Source organism: Loxodonta africana, chromosome 13 (genome assembly GCF_030014295.1).
Source record: "Loxodonta africana isolate mLoxAfr1 chromosome 13, mLoxAfr1.hap2, whole genome shotgun sequence".
Taxonomy (NCBI): domain Eukaryota; kingdom Metazoa; phylum Chordata; class Mammalia; order Proboscidea; family Elephantidae; genus Loxodonta; species Loxodonta africana.
In genome coordinates, this window is record NC_087354.1 from 73,301,892 (window position 1) to 73,329,177 (window position 27,286).

Consider the following 27,286-nt stretch of genomic DNA (forward strand, 5'->3'; position numbering starts at 1 on the left):
AATAACACGCTGATTAAGAATAGGGTTGCAGACACTTCATTAAGCCCGAGACCAGAAGAACTAGATGGTGCCTGGCTACCACCAATGACCGCCCTGACAAATAACACAACAGAGAGTCCCTGTCGGAGCAGGAGAAAAGTGGGCTACAGAACTCAAATTCTAGTAAAAAGACCAGACTTAATGGTCTGACTGAGACTGGAGGGACCCCAGAAGACATGACCTCCAGACTCTCTGTTCGCTCAAAAGTAAAATCATTCCCAAAGCCAACTCTTCAAGCAAAGGTTAGACTTGACAATGAGACATTAAATGACACTTGTGAAGAGAGTCCTTCTTAGCTCAAGTACACATGGGAGACTAAATGGGCAGCTCCTGTCTGGAGGTGAGATGAGAAGGCAGCAAGGGAAAGGAACTGGTTGAATGGACACAGGAAATACAGGGTAGAGAGGAGGAGTGAGCTGTCACATTATAGGGAGAGCAACTAGGGTCACGTAACAATGTGTGTATAAATTTTTACATGAGAAACTAATGTGAACTGTAAGCTTTCACCTGAAGCACAATTAAAAGAAAGAGGAAAAAAAATAGGGTTACACAACTGATTATTGTAATTGCTGTCAGTAAGTTATACATCTGTAGAAAATTGAACTAGCAAAAGTTGTGTGATAGTTATATTTAGAGAAATGACAAAAAAAAAAAGAGTACCTGCTGAGGCTGTTTATGTACAACCAAATACTTTACGGGATTTGGTTTCTTGGTTTGGAGGTTTAGAGTCAAGGTATCACGGGACATCCCAATTAACTGGCCTAATAACGTGTTTAGTGCTTCCATTCTACCTCCTAATTCAATGCGTAGGGCCTGGGATCTAGAAAGCTTGTAAAAGGCCATCCAAGGTACAATTGGTCTCTATTCACCTGGAGCAACAAAGGGAGAGGGAGAATCAGAAATAGGAGGAGGATGTAGAATGTGTGGCTAATTGCCCCCATTCAGAAGAACTGGATGGTGCCCAGCCACCATTACTGAACATTGTCATCAAAGATTCCATAGAAGATTCCTGATCAAAAGGGGGAAAATGCAGAACAGAATTTCAAATTCACATGGACTCCACACTTTCTGGAGCCATGAAGGTTGGTTGAACCCTTGAAATTATTGCCCTGACATAATCTTTAAACTTAAAACCAAAAATATCCCTGAAGTCTTCTTAAAACCAAACAGTAGTTTAGCTAAACTAGTAAAAAAGTCTTCCTTGAGCATTATGCTCTTTTACCAAAAACAAACAAACACACAAATCCATTGCTGTTGAGTTGATTCCAAATCATAGCGACCCTACAGGACAGAGTAGAACTGCCCCGTAGGGTTTCCAAGGAGCAACTGGTGGATCTGAACTGGCAACCTTTTGGTTAGCAGCTGTAGTGCTTAACCACAGCGCCACCAGGGTTTCCATGCTCTTTTAAGAACTATCTATATGGGATCAAATTGATAATAGCAACTAAAAAGATTAGCTACGAACCTTCAGAGGCAGTGAATTTATGTTAATAGGGAAGAAACAACCCAGAAAAGGAAGGTGAGAATGGTTACACAACTCAAAGAATGTAATCAATGTCACCAAATGGTTCAGGTAGAAACTGCTGAATTCATGTAAAGTTGCTCTGTATACCCTCAACAACAAAATAAATAAAATTATATATATTTAAACCAATCCCATTGCCATCAAATCGATTTCAACTCATAGCAACCCTACAGGACAGAGTAGAACTGCCCCAAAGAGTTTTCAAGGAGCACATGGTGGATTCAAACTGCCAGCTTTTTGGTTAACAGCTGTATTCTTAACCACTATGCCACCAGGGCCTTCCACACATATATGTGTGTGTGTATATATATATATATATAAAGTTGGATGGTACCTTATAAGCTATCTGACCCAAGAGCAAACTTTCTAACAGCCCCAATACATGATCCTTACACTTCTCGATACATCAGCACTGGAAAACTAACTGTTCATTGTTGGGAATAGGAGGTGGGGGGATAGGAATGATATTCACTACACAGCACTGTCCCACCCCTTGTCCTCCAGAATCCTCTAAAATTTAAACTTAATAAATAATAGACACATAATGGATGACATGAAATGAGTTACCAGCAGAATGAACCCGAAAGGTTTAAGTTGGCATCTTGGGTTATTATCTCAAGGCAATACACCAGGAATGAGAAAACACCAAGAGAGCTTAAATCTAATCAACAGTATTATGCGCTGATCGAAGAAAAACAGTGGTAAGAAGGGGGATGGTCGATGTGGAATCTAAAAAGGGAGAAGTCTGGTAACTGCATGTATTCATCAGACCCTAGGCTGGCAAAGGAGAGAGACCCTGAGTCTGAGGAATGCAAACATTGCATTTACTTAGAAAAACCTGCTCTGCTATGGAGAAGTGCTCTTTCATCAAGTTTTGTGAAGGGCTATGTCATTCTAGCAAGTGAAATGCTTGTGGCTCTGATCCTAAGCTCTTCAGACTACCTGCTTACTAACTTGGCTTTCCTACTCATATCTAGAAGGTGTACTGCACTGGGAAAAATGGAAGTTCCATACGATAGAAATAACCCTCATGCCAAATCAAGATTCTGATTCATATACAAGCCTCTTAAAATTTAGAAAATTTAGTGGCTCAGTCTCTGGAGCTTGATCTGCTCTAGGGTCTCTGATAACCCCTGAATTCTCAAAAGTGATGAGCCCAGAGCCTGGATTGAGGCAATTCAAGCCAAGTGAAGCTGCCTAAGTGGTTTCTCTGACGTGACATCTTTATCTCATCTCTAACCATGGCAAAAAAAAACTTAAATTTGCTTCACGCCTCCTGTGTATTAGCTACTATGCTGGTCACTTTAACTACTTTTTATGTTTAGTCCTAGCAACTCAAAAAGGTATTATTTATCCTACTTCTACAAATGGGGTTTGGGGGTTGAGGGTCAGAGAGGTCAAGTAACTTGCCCAAGATCACACAGCTATTATTGATTAAACAGAGATTTTAATCCAGGACTGTCTAACTCCAAAGATTTGGCTTTTCCTATTATACCTAATGAGGTCTATTCATTGGTAGAAAGCTGTGTTAAAGGTCCTTCCTTACACTACATCAAAATAACATCTGCCCTTTGGTCCTAGTTATTTGTACTTTTTACTGTACTCCTAGCCTCAATTTGTAGGTAACTGGATGCTTACAGCTTACTTCTTCTGAAAAGATAGGAGAAACTGCTGTCTTATTCATCCTCTTGACCCGCTAGTGGCATTAGTATGGTGTCTTGCAAGCAGAATATGCCAAATCTTGTTTTGCTTTTTTAATAAGAAAATGCAGCTATAGACTATAGAAAGCCAGCTGTCAAAACCAGGACGAAAAATTCCTTTAGTATGAGTAGAAGCAAATAAACACAAAAAGAGAAGTATTTTTTTCTTTCAGTGGCCAAAGCAACAAGATCAATCCCAGCTAAGCGAGGCTGGCTAATGGGCATTAGGGCCCAGGCAAGTAGGCCGGAGCTCAGAGGAGGACCAGGTCCCGCGGAGAAGGTGAGTGCAGGCCAGAGAAACCTATACACTGGCCCAAGAAGAGAGGAAAAGAAGAAGCTTGTCTCTCAAGGGTTGTCTGAAGTCCCTAAGTGGTGCAAAGAATTAATGTTCTCAGCTGCTAAACGAAAGGCTGAAGTTTCAGAGCAGCCTTGGAAGAAAGACCTGGTGATCTACTTCCAAAAAATCAGCCACTGAAAACCCTAAAGGGGCACAGTTTTCTCTGACACAAATGGGGCTGCACTGAGTCGGAACTGACTCAACAGGCAGCAGCTGGTGGTAACAGGCTGTCCAGGACTTGGCCCTGGCATAATGGCTGCTAAGCAGATAGACTAGTTCCAAGGTGCACTGGTTGGTGGAACTAAAAGCTGGACTAAAAATTTCTTGTCCAAGTTCAAGAACTAAGACCAGACTGGATTGTCAGTAGAGGCCACAGGTGTGCAAGGGGGCAAAAAAGGTAAAAGCCAAGGCCTGCTACACATGTGCTAGGGAAATGAATTCTCTGTTAAGAATTGATTTATAAGACTGTTTTATAAGGGATTTATTCATTTCCCAACATACCAAGTTGATCTGATGGGTTAAAACAGAAAAGAGACAATGGAGTCCATTTGCTGTTCCTGGAAAAACAGACAAAAAGCTACAAATCATGCAGATCTACTGTTGGACCTGTTTTACCTTCTCAGTGCTCAACAGAAGACTTAATTGCTGAAATTACTGTTGCTGTATAGTAATAATTCTCAACCTGGGCGGTGCGGCAATATATGGAGTAATTTCCGGTTGTCCTAAGTGAGGAGAGGGCACTATTGTTATCTAATGGGTAGAGGCCAGGAATGTTGCTTAACATCCTACAGTGGAAAGGATATCCCCCTCAAACAAAAAACAATCCCGTCCACAATATCAAAACACCAAAGCCTTGGTCTACAGGCATCATCAACATCAATCTAAACAATTACCAAGATAAACTGTTTGCCCAGAATTAAATGAATAGTTAAAAACAGAGAAAATTTAACAGCAGCAATAATAAAACAGTGTTGTTGTTGTTGTTCTTAGGTGCCGTGGAGTTGGTTCCAACTCACAGCGACCCTATGCACAACAGAACGAAACACTGCCCAGTCCTGTGCCATCCTTACAATCGTTGTTATACTCGAGCTCATTGTTGCAGCCACTGTGTCAATCCACCTCGTTGAGGGTCTTCCTCTTTTCCGCTGACCCTGTACTCTGCCAAGCATGATGTCCTTCTCCAGGGACTGATCCCTCCTGACAACATGTCCAAAGTATGTAAGACACAGTCTCGCCATCCTTGCCAATAAGGAGCATTCTGGCCGTACTTCTTCCAAGACAGATTTGTTCGTTCTTTTGGTAGTTCATGGTATATTCAACATTCTTCGCCAACACCACAATTCAAAGGCGTCAATTCTTCTTCGGTCTTCTTTATTCACTGTCCAGCTTTCACATGCATATGATGCAATTGAAAATACCACGGCTTGGGTCAGGCGCACCTTAGTCTTCGGGCTGACATCTTTGCTCTTCGACACTTTCAAAGAGGTCCTTTGCAGAAGATCTGCCCAATGCAATGCATCTTTTAATTTCTTGACTGCTGCTCCCATGGGTGTTGATTGTGGATTCAAGTAAAATGAAATCCTTGACAACTTCAATCTTTTCCCCATTTATCATGATGTTGCTCATTGGTCTAGTTTTGAGGATTTTTGTTTTCTTTATGTTGAGGTGTAATCCATGCTGAAGGCATGATCTTTGATCTTCATTAGTAAGTGCTTCAAGTCCTCTTCACTTTCAGCAAGCAAGGTTGTGTCATCTGCATAACGCAGGTTGTTAATGAGTCTTCCTCCAATCCTGATGCCCCGTTCTTCTTCACATAGTCCAGCTTCTCGGATTATTTGTTCAGCATATAGATTAAATAGGTATGGTGAAAGAATACAACCCTGACACACACCTTTCCTGACTTTAAACCAATCAGTATCCCCTTGTTCTGTCCGAACGGCTGCCTCTGGATCTACATAAAGGTTCCCCATGAGCACAATTAAGCGTTCTGGAATTCCCATTCTTCGCAGTGTTATCCATAGTTTGTTATGATCCACACAGTCGAATGCCTTTGCATAGTCAATAAAACACAAGTAAACATCCTTCTGGTATTCTCTGCTTTCAGCCAGGATCCATCTGACATCAGCAATGATATCCCTGGTTCCACGTTCTCTTCTGAAACCAGCCTGAATTTCTGGCAGTTCCCTGTCAATATACCGCTGCAGCCGTTTTTGAATGGTCTTCAGCAAAATTTTGCTTGCGTGTGATATTAATGATATTGTTCTATAATTTCCACATTCGGTTGGATCACCTTTCTTGGGACTAGGTATATATATGGAACTCTTCCAGTCAGTTGGCCAGGATACTGTCTTCCATATTTCTTGGCATAGACGAGTGAGCACCTCCAGTGCTGCATCTGTTTGTTGAAACATCTCAATTGATATTCCATCAATTCCTGAAGCCTTGTTTTTCGCCAATGCCTTCAGAGCAGCTTGGACTTCTTCCTTCAGTACCATCGGTTCCTGATCATATGCCACCTCTTGAAATGGTTGAATATTGACTAATTCTTTTTTGGTATACTGACCCTGTGTATTCCTTCCATCTTCTTTTGATGCTTCCTGCGTCATTTAATATTTTCTCCATGGTATCCTTCACTATTGCAATTGAAGGCTTGAATTTTTCTTCAGTTCTTTCAGCTTGAGAAACACCAAGCGTGTTCTTCTCTTTCGGTTTTCCATCTCCAGCTCTTTGCACATGTCATTATAATACTTTACTTTGTCTTCTCGAGAGGCCCTTTGAAATCTTCTGTTCAGTTCTTTTACTTCATCAATTCTTCCTTTTGCTTTAGCTGCTCGATGCTCAAGAGCAAGTTTCAGAGTCTCCTCTGACATCCATCTTGGTCTTTTCTTTCTTTCCTATCTTTTCAGAGATCTCTTGCTTTCTTCATGGATGATGTCCTTGATGTCATTCCACAACTCATCTGGTCTTCGGTCACTAGTGTTCAATGCGTCAAATCTACTCTTGAGATGGTCCCTAAATTCAGATGGGATATACTCAAGGTCATATTTTGGCTCTCGTGGACTTCCTCTGATTTTCTTCAGTTTCAGCTTCAACTTGCATATGAGCAATTGATGGTCTGTTCCACAGTCAGCCCCTGGCCTTGTTCTGACTGATGATATTGAGCTTTTCCATCGTCTTTCCACAGATGTAGTCAATTTGATTTCTGTGTGTTCCATCTGGCGAGGTCCATGTGTATAGTAGCCGTTTATGTTGGTGAAAGAAGGTATTTGCAATGAAGAAGTCGTTGGTCTTGCAAAATTCTATCATTCGATCTCTGGCATTGTTTCTATCACCAAGGCCATATTTTCCAACTACTGATCCTTCTTCTTTGTTTCCAACTTTTGCATTCCAATCGCCAGTAATTATCAATGTATCTTGATTTCATGTTCGATCAATTTCAGACTGTAGCAGCTGATAAAAATCTTCTATTTCTTCATCTTTGGCCCCAGTGGTTGGTGTGTAAATTTGAATAACAGTCGTATTAACTGGTCTTCCTTGTAGGCGTAAAACAGTAGCTACTATTTATTATTGCATGCTCAAACAGGCCAGACCCACGCTAAGTACTTGCCATATAATATCTCATTTAATCCTTAAACTCTTGTGGGATATTACAATTCCCATATTTCAAAGACAGAGAAGTAAGTGACTTGCCCATGGCCACATAGTGAGAAAGTAAAGCTCTTAACACCACCGCACTGTACCTCCCAAACCACAGTTATCATGAGAGTATTTCGATTGAGACAGGCAGAAAGCTGTTATATAAGAGCTGTCTTTTAAGCAAAGGTCCTCAAGTACCTACTCTCCTGCTTCCAACTCCTTGGCCCCTGGCTTTTCCTTATCTTAGGAGAAGAACCAAGGAAGCAGTAAAATGGCAGACTGAACATGCTTCTTGATAGCTGATCCAAAAATAAGGAATTACTTGTAGGGGGATAATAGAGGCAATAGATAAAGACTGTGGTGTAAGTAAGTATACCTCACTATTAATCTGTAAGAAATCTTCAAGATCATCAACTGAATCTAATGCCTTCATGGTACAATAGGAAAACTCAGGTCTTAAGGGGAAAGGAGGAGCAGTGGTGGCATAGTGGTTAAGCACTGGGCCACTAACCAAAAGGCTGGCAGTTCAAACCCACCAGCAGCTTTTCGGAGGGGGAAAAAGACCTGGAGATTTGCTCCTGAAAAGATTACAACATAGCAAACCCTATGGGGCAGTTCTACTCTGTCCTACAGGGTTTCTGTGAGTCGGAATCAACTCCACGGCAAACAACGACAAGAGCAAATGTGACTTAAGGTCCCTGTAAAAAAGAAAGAATAGCACTGTGGGCCGAAAACCAGAGATTTTCCCCAAATAATAAGAATCTAGCCTAGATTTAGAAAGGACTCATCAGTTCCCAATCCTCCCTTTAAAAATGGACTTTGCCTCACATAACCCAACATCACTGCCACGCTTGTTAAAGATTAACAATAATTCCTTCATACATTTAATACTCAGTTAATTCTCAAATTCCCTTGATTGTATCAGACCGTCTTTTCAGAGTCAGTTTGTTATTACATCAGGGTCCAAACAAGGTCCACACACACTTGTCTCTTAAGTTTCTTTAATACAGCCCAATCCTCCTTCCCTCTTGCCCTTATACATCGACATGTCATAGAAACCAGGGTGGTTGTTTAATAAAATGTCTCACATTCTGAATTTCATTATTTGCTTCCTTGTGTCAAAGTTTATTTCCTCTATCCCCTGGATTTGCTATAAATGGAAATTCGCTTTAGAGATTCGGGTTGAACTATTTTTGATAAAAACAGTTGGAAGGCAGTGCTGTGGGCTTCATACCATGTCACATCAGGAGGCATATAACATCTGGGTTGTCCCACTTTTAGTGATGCTAAAATTATCAGGGGGTTCAGACGGTTAACAGCCTGATCCCTTCACGAACCTTTCATCTAAGGCTTTCAACTACTGATAAGCATTCCCTGAATCAATGATTTCATTAGGGGCTGCGAATGGTGATTTTCTTATTCTAGCAGTCCAAATGCATTTATTAGCTGGTCTTCTCCCATCAGCTAAGCCTATTTTGTTACGGTATTCGGAAATACAGTTTGTACAGGAAAAGCAGAACTCTTCTTTGCTTTGACTTGCTAATTTTCAGAATAAGGAGCTGATGCCTTGGCTACTTCCAACAGAGTTCATTTCCAACTAAGTTTAACACAGACCAAAACCAAGACATGTTTTGTTCTGTTTTACTTTCACTTTTTTTTAAAATAAATGTTTTATAGTCTAATCTTTGTCTGAAGTGTTGGCTTCAGGAATGGTTTCAGTTCTGGGTTAACATGGAGTCTGGGGGCCATGTCTTCTGGGGTTCCTCTAGTCTCCCTCAGACCATTAAGTCTGGCCTTTTTACGTGAATTTGAGTTCTGCACCACGCTTTTCCCCTGCTCCATCAGGGACTCTGTTGTGTTCCCTGTCAGGGTGGTCACTGGTGGTAGCTGGGCACCATCTGGTTCTTCTGGTCTCAGGCTGATGGAGTCTCTGATTTTTATGTGGCTCTTCCTGTCTCTTGGGCTAATATTTTCCTTGTGTCTTTGGTGTTCTTCATTCTCCTTTGCTACAGGTGGGTTGGGACCAATTGATACATCTTAGATGGCCGTTTGTAAGCTTTCAAGACGCCAGGCGCCACTCACCAAAGTGGGATGCAGAACATCTTCTTAATAAACTTTGTTATGCCAATTGACCTATATGTTCCCCAAAACAATGGTCCCCAGACTGCAGCCCCTGCTACTCTGTCCCTTGAAGCATTTGGCTGTGTTCAGGAAACTTCTTAGCTTTTGATTTAGTCCAGTTGTGCTAACTTCCCCTGTATTGTGTGTTGTCCTTCCCTTCACCTAAGATAATTTTTGTCTACTATCTAGTTAGTGAATTCCCCTCTTCCTCACTCCCCATCCTCGTAATCATCAAAGAACATTTTCTATTTAAACCTTTTCTTAAGCTCTTATAATAGTGGTCTCATACAGTATTTGTCCTTTTGTCACTAATTTCATGCGGCATAATGCCTTCCAGATTCATTCATGTTGTGAGATGTTTTGTGGATTCCTTATTGCTCTTTATTGCTGTGATGTATTCCATTGTATGAATATACTGTAATTTGTTCATGCATCTGTTGATGGACACCTAGGTTGTTCCCATCTTTTTGCTATTGTGAACAATGCTGCAGTGAACATGGTTATGCATGTATATATATTTGTGTGACGGCTCTTATTTGTTTAGGAAACAGTCCAAGGAGTGGGACTGCTGGATCATAGGGTACTTCTATTTCAAGCTTTTTAAGAAAGTGCCAAATCGATTTCCAAAGTAGTTGTACCATTTTACATTCCTACCAGCAGTATATAAGTGTTCAAGTCTCTCCACAACCTCTCCAACATTTATTATTTTGTGTTTTTTGGATTAATGCTAGCTTTGTTGGGGTAAGATCGTATCTCATTGTAGTTCTGATTTGCATTTCTCTAATGGCTAATGATTGTGAGCATTTCCTCATGTTAGCCATCTGAATGTCGTCTTTGGTAAAGTGCCTGTTCATATTCTTTGCCCATTTTTTAATTGGGTTATTGGCCTTTTTGTTGCTGAAGTTTTGCAGTATTTTTGGAGATTTTAGAGATTAGACAATGATCAGATATGTCGTAGCCAAAAATTTTTTCCCAGCCTGTAGGATGTCTTTTCACTCTTTTGGTTAAGTCTTTTGAAGAGTACAAGCATTTGATTTTTAGGACCCAATTATCTAGTTTCTCTTTGTTAGTTATGGTCTGTATTCTGCTTATGCCATGTATTAGGGCTCTTAGTGCTGTCCCTATTTTTTCTTCTATGATCTTTATCATTTTAAATTTTCTATTTAGGTCTTTGATCCATTTTGAGTTAGTTTTTGTGCATGGTGTAAGGTATGGGTCTCATTTCATTTTTTTTTTTTTTTTGCAGAGGGTATCCAGTTATGCCAGCACCATTTGCTAAAGAGACTGTCTTTTCCCCATTTAATGGGTTTTGGGCCTTTGTCAAATATCAGCTGCTCACAGGTGGATGAATTTATGCCTGGATTCTCAATTCTGCTCCATTGGTCTATGTATATGTTGTTGTACCAATACTAGGCTGTTTTGGCTACTGTGGCGGTATAATAGGTTCTAAAATCAGGTACTGTGAAGCCTCCCTCTTTTTTCTTCTTCTTCAGTAATGCTTTACTTACCCAGGGCCTCTTCCCTTTCCACATGAAGTTGATGATTTGTATCTCCATCTTGTTATAAAATGTTCTTGGAATTTGGATCGGGATTGCACTGTATCTGTAGATCGCTATGGGTAGAACTGACATTTTCACAATGTTGAGTCTTCCTATCCACGGCCAAGGTATGTTTTTCCACTTACGCTATGTAGGTTAGGTCTCTTTTGGTTTCTTGCAGTAGTGTCTTGTAGTTTTCTTTGTATAGGTCTTTTACTTCTCTCATCAGATTTATTCCTAAACATTTTATCTTCTTGGCGGCTACTTGAAATCATATTGATTTGGTGATTTCCTCTTCGAAATTCTCTTTGTTGGTGCAGAGGAATCCAACTGATTTTTGTATGTTTATCTTATATCCTGATATTTTGCTGAAATCTTCTATTAGTTCCAGTACTTTTCTTATCAATTCTTCTTCCTTACCAATTTGGATGCTTTTTTTTTTTTTGCCTTATTGCTCTGGCTAGGACCTCCAGCACAATGTTGAATAAGAGTAGTGATAAAGGGCATCCTTGTCTGGTTCCCATTCTCAAGGGGAATTCTTTCAGACTCTTTCCATTTAGGATGATGTTGGCTGTTGGCTTTGTATAAATGCCCTTTATTATGCTGAGGAATTTCCTTTTATTCCTATTTTGCTGAGAGTTTTTATCATGAATGGATGTTGGACTTTGTCAAATGCCTTTTCTGCATCAATTGATAAGATTATGTGGTTCTTATCTTTTATTTATGTGATGGATTATACCAATCGTTTTTCTAATGTTGAACCACCCCTGCATACCTGGTATGAATCCCACTTTGTCACAGTGCGTTATTTTTTTGATATGTTGTTGAATTCTATTGGCTAGAATTTTGTTGAGGATCTTTCCATCTATGTTCATGAGGGATACTGGTCTGTAATTTTCTTTTTTTGTGGTGTCCTTACCTGGTTTTGGTACCAAGGTTAAGCTGGCTTCATAAAATGAGTTTGGGAGTACTCCATCCTTTTCTATGCTCTGAAATACCTTTAGTAGTACTAGTGTTAACTCTTCTCTGAAAGTTTGGTTGAACTCTCCAGTGAAGCCGTCAGAGCTGGTGCTTTTTTTTTTTTGTTGGGAGTTTTTAAATTACCTCTTCAATTTCTTCTTTCGTTATAGGCTTATTTAGTTGTTCTACTTCTGTTTGTCTTACTTTAGGTAGCTAGTGTGTTTCTAGAAACTTGCCCATTTTCTCTAGGTTTTCAAATTTGTTGGAGTATAATTTTTCATAGTATTCTGTCATGATTCTTTTAATTTCAGTTGGGTCTGTTGTGATATCATCCATCCCATTTCCTACTCAGGGTATTTGAGTCCTCCCCTGTTTTTCTTTTGTCAGTTTGGCCAATGGTTTATCGATTTTGTTGATTTTTTTCAAAGAACCAGCTTTTGGTCTTGTTAACTCTTTCAACTGTTTTTCTATTCTCTATTTAATTCTGCTCTAATTTTTATTATTTCCTTTTTTCTGGTGCTCGTGGGCTTCTTTTGCTACTGTCTTTCTATTTGTTTGAGTTGTAGGGTTAACGTTTTGATTTTGGCCCTTTCTTCTTTTTGGATGTGATGTTTTTGTAAAATATTTAAATAAAATAGAGAAGAAAAGATTCTGCGAGCAATCCAATTAATCATGTAAGTTACATTTAAAGAGTATAAATCAGTGAATTCTGATTTGTTCAGGGGTATAAAAGCCCAAAGACCTGGGACAGCCACAAAATCTTCAGGGGGAAAGGAGTGCCTTGTCAAATTTTTCTTCTGTGACAAGTCAACAGAAAGACGTGTACAATCTCGGTGTCTCTGCAAAATCACTAATACGATAACTTGACTACGAACTTGACTTGAAGGCAAATCTCTAACAGGGGTTAGAGATTTTTTAAAAAAGCTATACTTAATTACCTAAATACTTAAGTTGCCTGTGGATACCATAAATTGGAATACCCACATGGATGGCTGTGAATGAATAAGAAACCTTTTCCTCAATTAAATGAAGAAAAAAACTCACAGGTTGCAATATTAATTTCAGAAAGAATTAAGGTGAAAAGTACTAAGAGAGTCATTATATATTGATAAAAAAAGTGCTGTTAGTGACAAAAACATAACAAGAGTGAATGTGTAAATCATAAAAATAATACAAATAGGATACATAAAACAAGAACTGTTAAAAATGTAGGGAGAAACTAAGTCGAATGCAACACTAGTAGGAGATTTTAATCCCAGTCAAGCAGACACAAATGAAGACAAGCGGATCTAAAAACATAAGCAAGATTAGAATTCATAGTGTGGCAGTCAGTAATCAAGTAAATTAAGAATTAATTTTTTTTTCAAGCATTCACATCTAAAATCTTAATGTATTTAAAGAAGTAAACATCCTTATGCTACTGTACTGAGATACAGGAAACTTCGTACCTTCCCTGGCCACACAGTCCCTGCTGCTTGTCATTGTTGTTATGTGCTATTGAGTCAATTCCAATGCACAGTGACCTTCTAGTACAGATGCAGTACTGTCTCATAGGGTTTCCTAGGTTGTAATCTTTTTGGAAATAGATTCCCAGATCTTTTCTCTCGTGGAGCCACTGGTAGGCTCAAACCACTGACCTTTCAGTTAGCAGCAAAGTACGTAACCATTATGCAACCAGGCTCCTTCCCTGCTGCTTAGAGCTGGCCATATTTCTACATCTCTATCTTCCCCCCCTTATGGTCCACACTTATGGACACTTAACCCAAAGACCATTAACCTATAATCATGAACCTGTGTCCTTGCTAGAAAAGCCAATCTGTACCAAATAATACTTCTTGGGAATCTGAACTGAAAATAAGGAAAAACTTGGACAGTTAGTAGTAGGGCAGAAGGAAAAGACATGGAATGGGCTTGAGCCACACTAATGGCAGAAGGCCAGGATGAGCAGCCTGAACTCCTGCTGTGAGGCTCTCAAGCCATCATGAATCCAGGGCTCCCTTCTGGCTCTGGTTTCCAGGTCTGACCTACGATAGCTCCAAAGGTCCTTATTACCCTATGCTCCTTATTGTTCCATAAAGATAGTTGTCATCAAGTCAATTCTGACTCATGGCAATCCCACATGTACCGGAGTAGAACTGTACTCCGTAGAGTTTTCAGTGTTTATTTATTGGAAGTAGATTGCCAGACCTTTCTTCTAAGGCACCTCTGGGTGAACTCAAACCTCCAACCTTTCAGTTAGCAGATGAGAGCATTAACCATTCGCATCACCCAGGGACTCCTATCATTCCATAAGTATCTTTAAAACAATTCCCTATTGACAGGAAAGCTGGTAATGGGGAACCCAAGTCCAGAAGGGGAGTGTTGACATGCAGTGGAGTTGACAACCAATGTCACAAAACAATATGTGTATTAATTGTTTAATGAGAAACTTGTGTTCTCTGTAAAACTTCATCTAAAATACAAGAAAAAAAAATAGGGTAAAAATAATAATAATCCCCTATCTGTTCAAGCTAACTTGAGTGAGTCTCTGCTGCCTGCAACTGAATAAACCTTACCAAAAGAGCTACATTTTCTGTTCTGCTATCATTTCTTAAATATTCACATGTTTCTTTCAAGCCTCCCACATTTTAAGCCACAAAAGAACAAAAACATGCTGTAATAGTCCACGGAATTCTGCCTCCACAGGCCTGTTGTTGTTGTTGCTGGATGCCACTGAGTTGACTCTGACTCATAGCAACCCCAAGTGACAAAGAATTGCCCAGAAGGTTTTCTAAACTAATCTTTATGGAAGCAGATCACCACATCTTTCTCCCATGGAGCGCTGGGTGGGTTCGAATCACCAACCTTTCAGTTAGTGATCTCCAAAAAAAAAAAAAAAAAACCCAATGCTGTCAAGTTGATTCCGACTCATAGCGACCCTACAGGACAGAGTAGAACTGCCCCAGAGGGTTTCCAAGGAGCGGCTGTGGATTCAAACTACCAACCTCTTGGTCAGCGGCCAGGCGCTTAACCATTGCACCACCAGGGGTCCTCCACAGGCCTAGTACAATTGGTACAGAATGCATAAGAGACACAGAGGATTCTGCAATGGATGCTGTGGGGTGCCACCCAGATCCCCTTCAAGGCTGAGCACTCATTCCCTCAGCAGATAGGAGTGTTGGCTGCTGACAGGTGACAGCTAAGTTCCACTGCCAGCAGAGCCGCCTCACCCAAGGTAATGCCCACGTCCATTTATGCACAGGTACAAGGGCCTAAGTTCAGGACACCTCTGAAGGGCCAGCCCAGCTCCAGGGCAACCTGTGGGGTTGGCTGAGACCTCTGCTACAAGCGCACTGAAGTTCCACCTCTCCTGGGCCCAACCCCGCTTTCCCATCTCTCGCTCAGGTGTTGATCCTGAGACCACGGACCACCTCCCAATAAACTTCCTGCACACACACACTGCTGATTAGACTCTATCTCTCAGGAAACCCAACTTGGAGCATACCCTGTGGCTGACACTGTAACAAAGATGAAAACGAAGACATGAGGAAAAATTAGCCAGGTACTGGGTTCCTTTCCTCTTTTCCATTTCTTGCTCTGGAATCCTGCCCATCTTTGGTCTTCTCACCTAAAGACAGGGCCCCGCTTCTTCCATCACCTTCTCACACCTGCCCTAGGCAGGAAGCTGCTGCACCCACCCCCCACTACCCATCCCCCACCCAACAGGCAGACACCAAGACGCCCGCTCTCCCCAGACAGCAGGGGGAGCCTCAGGCCCCAGCACCTCCCTCTGAGTCCTGCAGCTGTATTTCTGAAGTCTGATCCCTCAGAGTCTGGTGGCAGGCAAAGACTGAAGAAGAGAAAGGGTGAAGCAGAGGAATCTATCCAGGAGGAGAAGCCAGTTGGCCCCCTTCTGTGGTTCCCTGGCCTGCTCCTCCCTGGGGGCCTGAGTCCAAGAAACAGGACGTGCTGATCCTGAAGACAGAGACATGGGCCCTGCTGTGCACGCCCTCCTGCTGTCCCTTCTGCTGGGGATCTCAGGTAGCCCCTGGGGTGAGGTGGGGAGGCCATGGGTTTCTGGCTCGAGAAGGCATCCTGTATAAATAAGATGTGGTATACGCATACAATGGAATATTATTCAGCCATAAAGAGAAATGAAGCTCCGACACATGGCACCACATGGATGAATCTTGACAACATTACGCTGAGTGAAGTCAGACCCAAAAGGACAAATGCTGTATGACCCCACTTGTACTAAATATCCGGAGCAGACAGATGCTTACAGACCAGTGTTCGCTAGTGGTTACCAGGGGTGTGTGGGAGGGAGAAACGGGGAGGTATTGCTTCAGGGGTGCAGAGTCTTCGTTAAAAGTGATGAAAGAATTTGGAAACGGATAGCGGTGACTATGGCACAATGCAGTGAACGTAACTGATATCACTGAATTTCACATGTGAAAATATTTGAAATGTTTTGTTCTACGCATTTTGCCACAATAAAAATTAAAAAAAGAAAGTATGATGTAGGATAACATGACACCTCACTGACAGGATGTTAGTTATGAGTATGGTGACCTGAGATAGTCCTGAGAGCTACTGTACGCCAGGGAGCATTTCAAGGCTCACGGTTAGATATGCTGTTGTGTGCCGTCAAATTGATTCTGACTCACAGCAGCCCTACAGGACGGAGCAGAACTGCCCCCGTAGAGTTTCCTAGACTGTAATCTTTACAGGAGCAGATCACCAGGTCTCTTCTCCCACAGATCTGCTGGTAAGTTCAAACCGCCGACCTTTCGGTTAGCAGCTGAACCCTTCACCCATTGCACCATCAGAACCCCTAATGGCAGAATTTAGCAGTAATCAAAACACTGGGACTGAACAGTAATCAATGCACATACAAATAGGCAAATTATAACACGTTGTTAGGTGCTGTCGAGTTGATTTTCCACACATAGTGGCCCCATGTGACAGAGTAAAACTGTCCCATACGGTTTTCTAGGCTGTAATTTTTATGGGGGTAGACTAAAAAAACATCTTTTTCCTGTTGAGCTGCTAGGTGGGTTTGAACTGCCAACCTTTTGGTTAGCAGCCGAGCATTTAACCACTGCACCACCAGGGCTTCTTAGAAAGTTACCAAAACCCATTGCCATGAAGTTGATTCCAACTTAAAGCAACCCTATATAGGACAGAGTAGAACTGCCTCATAGAGTTTCCATGGAGTGGCTGGTGGATTCAAACTGCCAACCTTTCGGTCAGCAGCCGAGCATTTAACCACTGCACCACCAGGGCTTCTTAGAAAGTTACCAAAACCCATTGCCATGAAGTTGATTCCAACTTAAAGCAACCCTATATAGGACAGAGTAGAACTGCCTCATAGAGTTTCCATGGAGTGGCTGGTGGATTCAAACTGCCAACCTTTCGGTCAGCAGCCGAGCTCTTAACCACTGTGCCACCAGGGCTCTGTACAACACATTAAAATACTTAGAAGGTGAAAAATACTATAAAAGGAAAGGAACACCCAGAGTACAGCGGCAGGGAACATGCTGTAATTTTAAATAGAATAGTCAAGGAAGGCCTCGCTAATGAGTCACCGGAGCAAAGACTTGAAGAAGGTAAGTGGTTAGCTAAAGGGATCTAGGAAGAGAGCATTCCAGGAAGAGGGGGCCAGAAGTACAAATTCAATTCAGTGCCTTCAGACACAAGCCTGTTCATTATTTTTCTGGCCAACAGTGATTTAAAAGCAGGGTAGGTTAAGAGTAGCAAAAAGGTAACAGCTAGCAAAGGGGCAGAATATACAAGTATTGCAAAATGTCAATTCAGCTAAAGAAAACAGTGAAAAGGTAAATGCTTTATAAACCTCAAAAGCATCTAAGGGCATCGTTTTATTTACAACCTAACACACCTGATAATCCTGATGACAACCCTGAATGATCAAGTAATAGTTAAACCGTGTTCCATGCATATTGTTGAAGAAGCAGGTACGTACATAATTATCCAGATTTCCACTATTGGTTTGACATTTGTAGAAATTTGGCCTTTGACGCCAATCAGAGGAATTTAAATACATAGGAAGCCTTCCTGTTCAATGAATGTAGATATAAAATGTTTTATTACATATTAATAACCCAGCATGTCTTTCTTAGGGTCTTACCCAAGGCACTCTTCTTTCAAAGAGAAACATCTGCAATCTGGTGAGTGGTCTCAAATTCAGGCCAGGACTCCTGGGTTTGGAAGTGCAACAGGACAGCATATGGAGTTAGGGAGGGCTCAGGTTTTTTTTTCAGGTGGTGGAAATGGATGGGAGTTAGGGGATGATGGAAGATGGGGGGGTCCCTGGGTGGCAAATGGCTATACTCAGCTACTAACCTAAAGGTTGGTGGTTCAAACCCACCCATCAGTGGCACGGAAGAAAGGCCTGGCAATCTGCTTCCTAAAGATTACAGCCAAAAAAACTCTATGGAGCAGTTCTACTCTGTAACACATAAGGTCACCAAGAAGTTGGGATCGACCAGAGGGCAATGGGTTTTTGTTTTGGAAAGATGGGACCAGAAGAACAAAACTCCCAGATTTCCACATTTCCCTCTCTTTTCTCTCTAGTGTGTGGGCGACCTACATACAGAAGCCGTATTGTGGGTGGCCAGGATGCTGTTGAGGGACACTGGCCTTGGCAGGTCAGCCTGCGCTTCGGCCAGACCCACATCTGTGGAGGTTCCCTCATCGCTGAGAAGTGGATACTGACAGCAGCACACTGCTTACCAGCGTGAGTTCTGACTAGTGTCTTGCATGCAGACAGGTTTTCAATAGATATCCAAGCGACTTCCTGGATGAACCAAGAGAAAAATGAAAGTGGCAAGCTGGCAGGTCAGAAGGATTCTAAAACGAGGAGCTATGAGGGACAGGGCAAAGAGGTAGAAAAAGAAATTATGGAGACAGGTACTATGTTAGATGCTTCTATTATTTTTTGCAAAACCACCTCCAAAATTCAGTCAGAGAATTTGTTCTAAGTTTTTTGGGTCATGAACACTCTCTGGGCTCCCTCTCAGAGTTACTGCTGCCACGTGGTTAGTAGCCCTATGGTGAGTCCCACATGACAAGGAACTGATGTCTCCAGCCAACAGCCAGTAGAGACCCAAGGCCTGTCAGGAGTCATATAAGTAAGTCTGGACAAAAACTGTCCCCAGTCAAGCCTTGAGATGAGACTGCAGCCCCTACTTTGACTGCAGCCTTATTAGAGGCACCCAGCAAAGTCACACCTGATTTCTGACCCACAGAAACCATGAAATAAATGTTTGTTGTTTCAAGCCACTAAGCCTCAGGGTAATTTGTTATGCAGCAACAGATAACTAACACGTGCAGAAATCAAAATGACAAAATTTTTCATAAACAACACTGAATGCTCAAAGAAAATGGAATAACAACTTCAAGATGCTGAGGGAAAATTATTTCCAATCTAGAATTCTACCCATATACAAACTATGAATCATGCGTGTGGTAGAAATCAGACATTTTCAAACACGCAAAACAGCAAAAATGTTCCTTCTCATGCACATTTTCTCAGGAAGCCATAGGAGAATATGCTTCCTCAAAATAAATAATGAGGAAAAAAAAAAAAAAACAGGAAAACGTGGGATTCGGGAAAGAGGGTATACAACACAGAAGAGAACCTGGAAGAAAATCATAAAGGGAGGTGCCAAGATGACAGCTGTGCAGAGTTCAGATTGGGGCAAGAGGGTAGAGGGCTCCAAAAAAACAGTACTGACAAAACCCCTGACGTGTTTGAATGTACTGAGAAAATTTAAACTTCCGGTGGAGAATTCGGGGAACGAACGATGAATTGATGATGGGTATATACATACCAAAGGCCCCCGGGTGACACAAATGGGAGCCTGGTGGCACAGTGGCTAAGAACTACAGCTGCTAACCAAAAGCTCGGCAGTTCGAATCCACCAGCTGCTCCTTGGAAACCCTAAGGGGCAGTTCTACTCTGTCCTATAAGGTCGCTATGAGTCGGCATCAACACAACGGCAACATGTTTGGCTTTTTTAAGAGTGTGACCCAGTATGTTTACAGAGTTGTAAGAACATACACATTAACTACTGACCTAACAAAAAATTACAATAATAACTAGGTCAGGAGGATGGTTGGGAAGGAAGTTGAGGGAGGTGGGCAGTAGTGTGTAAAAAAGCTCAATCCTCACCTTTCCCAGCAGAAAATTAACAGTCTTAAACTGGGGGAAAAAATAGAGAAATAGTAATATATAGGGCTTCTTGAAAATACTGGGGCAGATGCTAACAGAAAGCTAAAAGAGTTGAAAGAAACTGTCTCTGGATAAAGTGAATTGAGAGTGGTGGGGCAGAAAACTGCTTAATTTTTTTTTTTTTTAAGTCTGATCTAACTACTTGATGGCTTAAGTTGTGAATATTTATAACTGTGGTTTAAAACTTTATTTAGAAATAAAAGTCTTGTGCTGAGAACAGAAATCAGAACTGGCAATAAGGAACGATGACTATTGAGCACACAGGTAATGGCTGAAACCTTGAGGAAAGAGAGAGGCAAATGAGAGAACCAGGGAGAGAGCACAAAATAAAATGCTGGTCATAAACATAGAATAGGCGACCACAGAAACAGAAGACAACAAAACAGTGGTCAGGGTGGAAGGGAGGGAATAGGGTAGGGCGGGGAAAAAAGGAGACAAAGCAACCCTAATTCAAGATGGCAACACCCTCATTCATTACCAGTCTGTTTCCCCCCTTCTTGACTTGAGATTTCTTGCTACGCCTGGGCAGCTTGTTCTGACCCAGCTGGAGCACAAAAGCGTGCTCCACTTTTCTTCTCCTCCTCTTCCCCTTAGGACCTGGACTATTTTTACATACACTGTGTGGCTGGGATCAATTCATGCAGACGATTCAAGTCAAGGCTTGCAGTACCATGTGTCCAAAATCATCATCCACCCCAACTTCAAAGAAAGAACAGCAGACATCGCTTTGTTGAAACTGTACTCCCGAGTCACCTTCACATCTCTCATCCTGCCCATCTGCTTGCCCACTATCAAAGAGCATTTGACAATTCCAGCCTCTTGCTGGGTGACTGGATGGGGGGAAACAACAAAAACGAATGGTGAGAAGGATCATTTTATACCTTGCCCTTTTATACCTAACTCCAGAACATTCACATTCTAGGCATATCATTACTATCGCAAATATTTTTCAATAAAACCAGGTCAACCTATTGATATTATCTATGATCATCTATGTCTTCAAATAAAATATCTTTTTTTTTTAACATTTATTTGTTTATTTTATTTACTTTTATATCCTGCATAGAATCTAGCTAAAGCTGGACAAGCGGGTACTAACAATCTAAATACATAATTACCTCTCTCGAACAGGAGTTAATAAACCAGATATAAAGTTTGGTGATAATCTGGTGTTTTTTATCTGTTTTTAAAGTGTCGTTTCAACTCTTTCCCAGGCTGAAGTAGAGACAAGACAGGAATTGGGAGCAGAGAAATGAAAGTTTTAGAATAGAAGTCACATTTTTACTTAATCTATCAGGATTTATTATTAGAGTTACTCTTTATTTAGAACGTTAGGAATACCTCACATTTGTAAGTTGGAAAGACCTCAAACATTCCAAAGTCAAACACATAATTTTCAATTACCTGTTGTTTTAAATTAACTGTACCAAAAGATCCTCCCATTAGCAAAAGGTGATTAGAAAGTGATTTATATTCTGCTCTTGGGTTCCCATTCTGCACATCATGACGGAACGTTGCCTCACACCTTTTCAGCTTATTGTTACCTTTCATTCTCTCTGTTTGTACAGGTACAGATTTCTATTCCACTCTCCAGGAAGCAGAAGTGCCCGTTATTGACCGTCAGGCTTGTGATCGACTCTACAACCCAGTTGGTATCTTCCTTCCGGGTTCAGAGCCAGTCATCAAAGAAGACATGATTTGTGCTGGTAATACCGACAGTATGAAGGACAGTTGCAAGGTTAGGGTTTGCTCTTCAGGCTTTTTTTTTTTAACGTGATATTTTAACTTGGTACTAGGTTTTTCTATCTGTAAACATCAGTGGATTGAGAGTCAGAAGACAAGAGTCCTGACACTAATTCTCTGTGTGACCCTGGATACTTAACCTGTATCTATGAATTTAATTTCTTCAACTACAAGGCTGTTGATCTAAGTCAATGTTAACCATGCTTGCTGGATTTTTAGAGACTTGCAAAATTTCATTAATACACAGACAGGCTGACATATAGTTGCTATTTTATTTTAAAAAATAAGAACATTTCATTCTGCATTTACAAACATCTGATCATAACTGTTCGATGGAAAATCATCTACTGTTGTGTGTATGTGTTGCTTTGCTCTGGCTGCTTTCTGTATTTTTTTCTTTATCTTTGACTGCCAGCAGTTTGCACATGGCGTGCTAGATGTGATTTTCTTTGTATTCACCCTATTGGAGATTCTTTTTTTTTTTAATCCATACATTTATGTCTTTCATTAAAACTTAGGAAATCTTCAGTCATCATTTTTTCAAATATTACTTTGCCCCATTTCCTTCTATTGTCACACCTTTTTAACAAGCCCTTTTAAACCTTTTTTCTCTCCTTCAAATTGGATACTTAAATTTATATTCAGGACCAGTGCCTCTTTTCCCTTTCATCTACACTTCATTGTTAAATTCATCTAGTGCATTTTTTTTTTAATTTCAGATACTTCGGTTTTTAGTTCTAAAACATCCATTTGGTTTTATACATACACACATGATTTTCTATATGAGCCAAGATTTCCTATCTGTGTATTCATGAGGAGCATATTTTCCTTTACATTTGCTGAACACAGTATTAGCAGCTGCTTTAAATTCCTTATTTGCTAATTTCAAAATCTGAGTTATCTCAGAGTTAATTTCTATTGACTGCTTTTTCTCAAATAACATTTTTCTGTTTTTCTTGGAATATTTTCCTTTTTTTTTTAATGTCTAATAATTTTAGATTGTATTCTGGACCCTGTCAGTGATATGTTGTAGAGACTATGATTGTTATGTTCCTCTGAAGAATGCTGATTTTTTATTTTAATAGGCGGTTAACTTGGCTGACTTCAAATTCCAAATTGGGTCTCTCCTGTGGTAGGCAGCTGCTGAAATCCCCATTCAGTTCTTTTAGCCTTAGCTGGGCTACCTGAAGTCTAACCTGCCCTGATGTATGTAGCTCAGTGGTTAGCGAGAGATTTCAGCAGTTTATATGGAGAATTTGGGGCTCCCACTCTGTGACTCTCTCCTTTGTGGGATTTCTCCTTTCACTTTCCAACTGCTATTTTAGCCCTGAACTCTGTCCTCTGATTCCTCAAACCGGTGAAACTGTGGGTTTCTACTTAAGTTCCCAGTCACCATCTAGGGTGATAATAGGGCCTGATGCAGGGGAAAAAATCATTAAAAAGAAAACCCCAGTGTCTTCTCTTCTTCCAAGAATTGACTCCTCTCCAGTTTCTGTCTACTCCTGGTCACTCTATAGTGTCTTCAGATATTTGGCTTTTACATGTTGGCAACAAAATAGAAAATCTAAATAGCTCTACAATAAGTAAAGAGATTGAATTAGTGATTTATAAAAACAACAACTTAGCCATGAAGAAAAGCCCAAGACCACACAGCTTCACTGGTAAATTCTACCAAACATTTAAAGAAGAATTAATACCAATTATTCTAAGCTCTCCCAAAAAACAGAAGAGGGAACTCTTCCCAACTTACTCTACAAAACAAATATTACCTAGACAAAGACATCACAAGAAAAGAAAACTACAGACAAATATGTCCTTTGAATATAGGTGCAAAAATCCTCAATGAAGTTACTAGCAAACTAACTCCAGCAACGTATAAGAAGTGAGGTATCATACCATGACTAAGCAGGATTTATTGCAGGAACATGAGGTTGGTTTAACATCCAAAAACCTATAAATGTTATATACCATATTGATAGAATAAAGAAAGAAAAAAAAAACACCATCATCTAACAAAAAAGCATTGGACAAAATCTAATACCCCGTCATGACAACAATACTCAACAAGCTTGGAACAGACTGTGCCCTGTAGAGGGTAAAGAGCCACAGCCTGCACCTGTTCTGGCAGATGCCCGAGCAGAGCAAGTGGCAGCATGGGGGCCGAGGTGGCCTGCCTTTGGTAGTGGCAGATGCTTCAGCTGTGCTTAGAGCTATAACCTGAGAGGGCCAAAAAGAGGCCCGCAGAGGCCTGGGCATGTATCATACAGGGGCTGCCCATAAAAGTTGCCTCAAGAGCCATTATAATGCCAGCCTAACCCCGGCAGTGGCCTAGGGTTGTCCTGAAGCTGCTGGCTGAGAGCTGGACCAGTAAGCACATGGGACAGATCCCGGCAAGTAAAACCAGAAAGAGAGAGAACAAGCACAGCTACGCTGTATGTGACCTGAGTGATTACACATCCTGCTGAGAGAGAGAGACACCTGCTGACACCTGACCCAGGTGTGCCTGGCCAGGAACACAGAAATGGACATGGGTAATTTGGGAAGGGTGAGCAGGTCCCCTTTTAGACATAAGAATGTTCTTCCCCTATGATGCTAAGTGGGCTACTCACAGGGGTTGAGGGGACCAGTTCACCTCAAATCTGTTCCTGTTTCAACTGTTTGCTTTCTGTATGTAATCTGCTCTTGTTGTTTACTATTTACCTTCTATAAATAATAATGCCTTTCAATTGCCAATACTGTATAAGTGTCTTGTGTGTATGATCCAATCGGACTGGAGAGTAGAGTCCTCATCTCAGAAGTCTTACTGCTGCTTGTAATTTTAAGGCGACTGGTGTATGTTTGGAGCCCTGGTGGCGCAGTGGTTAAGTGCTTGGCTGTGAACCAAAAAGTGGTTGGTTCAAATCTACCAGCCACTCCGCAGGAGAAGGATGTGGCAGTCTGCTTCCGTAAAGATTTACAGCCTTGGAAATCCTATGGGGCAGTTCTACTCTGTCCTACAGGGTTGCTATGAGTTGGAATCAACTTGACCACAATGGGTTTGGGGTGTGTTTATACATACAGTTTACATGGTATGTGAATTAGGTCTCAATAAAGCTGTTACAACAAAAACAGACAGAGAAAACCTACATGTGACAGACTGATTGGAATGGTAAATGTTCACTTGAAGCTTAATAAAAATTAATTAAAAAAAAAAACAGACAGATTGAGAAACATACTACAAACTACTATCACCGTTATTTTTTTTAAAAAAGGATTATTTGAACACTAAAAAAAAGGTAGGAAGAATTTAAAGAAAAAGATCAGAAAAATAAGAGTAGTTCACTCAATTGAATAAATTTTAGCCTTAGTGAGAAACTCATCCTATTAATCACATTTCTCTTGTTTCACCAATTATTGGCAAAAACTTTATTGTAGAAGAGCATTCTGAAACTACTGGCATATTTAGCTAAGATCCCTGCCAATTTCAAACTCTGATTCTGGAACTGCCGCATAACGCAGCGGGCAGGCCAGCTTCCTCCAGAGCTTCGTGTGGACTTCACTGCCTGGTTTTAAGGAACTCTCCATCCCTTCTGACCTCTCCTCTTCCTGGTCCCTTTTCACTAGACTCATGGTCTTTCTCTCTCCCTTAGGGTGATTCTGGAGGGCCTCTGTCATGTCTTATTGACGATGTGTGGATCCAGATAGGACTGGTGAGCTGGGGAGCAGGATGTGGTCGAACTCTTCCTGGGGTCTACGCCAGTGTAATCTACTACCAAAAATGGATTAATGCCACCATCTCAAGAGCTGAGGTTTTGCGTCCCAAGAATCTGAACTTAACTAACTTCCTGCTCCCAACTGCACTGCTCCCTCTGACTCTCCTGGGACCCTTCCGCACCCTTTGGGCCTAAGATGATATAAGGAGAGCAGGCAGTACAGCGGAGGCTGTCAGCTGAGTACAAGGCTGGGAAGGGAGTGCTCGGAGGGGCAGAGAACTCACAAAGGTCACTGGGAATCCTGGAGGACTTCATTAAAATAATTTGAAAAAAATTTTTTTTTAACATTCTTGACTCTGGAAGTGTGTTTTAGTGGTTGGAATGTGAACAGCTGAGAAATAAAGCTGCCACTTCTGTGCGTGGCCTTCTTTGTCCCTAACTATGCATCTATAAATAATAATAACACCTTTCAGTTGCCTACACTGTGTGTCTGTGTGTATGACCCAATCGGAAGTCTTATCACTCCTTGTAATTTTGAGGCAACTGGTACGTGTTTATGCACACAGTTTACATGGTACCCCCTTATCCCCTCTATGGAAAGTATTTGTAGACACAAATTAAATGGCTTCTAGAGAGACAAGGAGAAAAGCATCTGGGATGATAAGAGAAGGTCCTCGAAGAAATATATTAAGGGTTTACTCTGTGCCTATGGTTGCATTAGGGCTTCTTACTGGATCTACATTTTTTACTTCCACTATGGGAGTCCCTCGATGGCACAAATGGGTAAGTGCTTGACCACTAACTGAAAGGTTGGCGGTTCAAACCCACCTAGAGGCACCCTGAAAGAAAGGCTTGACGAGGTGCTTTCTGAAAGGTCACAGCCTTGAAAACCCTGTGGGGTAGCTAGCTCTACTTTGCACACATAGGGTCGCCATGAGTCAGAATTAACTCAACAGCAATGGGTATTATCCTACGCTTCCCCTCCACACCTCTCCCCACCAACTTTACCATGGGGTCTAATATGAAAGGCATATATCTAGTTTAGCTCTTTACTTTTCTAAAAATTTCACTTTTAGAAATGCTAATATGACCCGCTACCAAAAATGCGTTCAGACCATGATCTCAAGGGTGGAGGCCCTGAGCTACCCAGACAGTTTAACGTCATTTCTACAATGAAGTAATTTTAAATGTTTACGGTAAGGAAAAGATTATATCCCTTGTTTAATTAGCACGTGTCCTTTTGTTAAACAATCACATGACCTATTCTACTTCCTTTTACGCCTAGGCCCCCTCAACACAGGAGCTCAGGGCTAGCTTTTGAACTCGATTGCAGTTATTTCCTTTATCTGGATTTTCTGGCATAAGTCCACTCATTTAAGGCTCATGGGAATGGACAAGTTTTATTGTGTTTGTGTCTTTTATCGTATGACAATCATAAAAAGAAAAAAAGCGGGGGGGGGGTAAATAAATGCATTTAATAAGAAGTGAGAGTAAATTTAGAAACTTAATATCCTTGCTCACCCTCAAACTAACCTTCCTTCTAAACTACTGCTATAGCCTCCTAACTGCCATCTCCACATCCTTTCTTAAGCCTTACACCTCCTCCCACCTCCACTTATTCTCCACAGCATTCAAACTAGTGTTTAAAAACAAAAATGTTTTCCCCCTTCCTCTCCTGCCTACAGCACTTCAAAGGCATCTTATTGCTCACGGGGCAAGGACTAAAGTCCTGAACGTGGCCTACCAAGCCCTGCTCTGTCTG

General features: G+C 41.2%; 2 protein-coding genes across 2 annotated transcripts in view; one reads left to right on the top strand and one right to left on the bottom strand.

The window, feature by feature from the left end:
- SH3D19 (SH3 domain containing 19) overlaps window positions 1-27,286 on the bottom strand; it is a 230,561-nt gene that overhangs the window by 169,510 nt on the left and 33,765 nt on the right. The window lies entirely within an intron of this gene.
- On the top strand, window positions 15,495-26,158 carry PRSS48 (serine protease 48). The gene is made up of 6 exons (XM_064267564.1): window positions 15,495-15,876; window positions 17,976-18,023; window positions 18,430-18,592; window positions 20,684-20,949; window positions 21,658-21,827; window positions 25,462-26,158. The coding sequence occupies exons 1-6, from the start codon at window positions 15,825-15,827 to the stop codon at window positions 25,717-25,719; spliced, it is 957 nt and encodes a 318-aa protein (XP_064123634.1). The 5' UTR covers window positions 15,495-15,824; the 3' UTR covers window positions 25,720-26,158.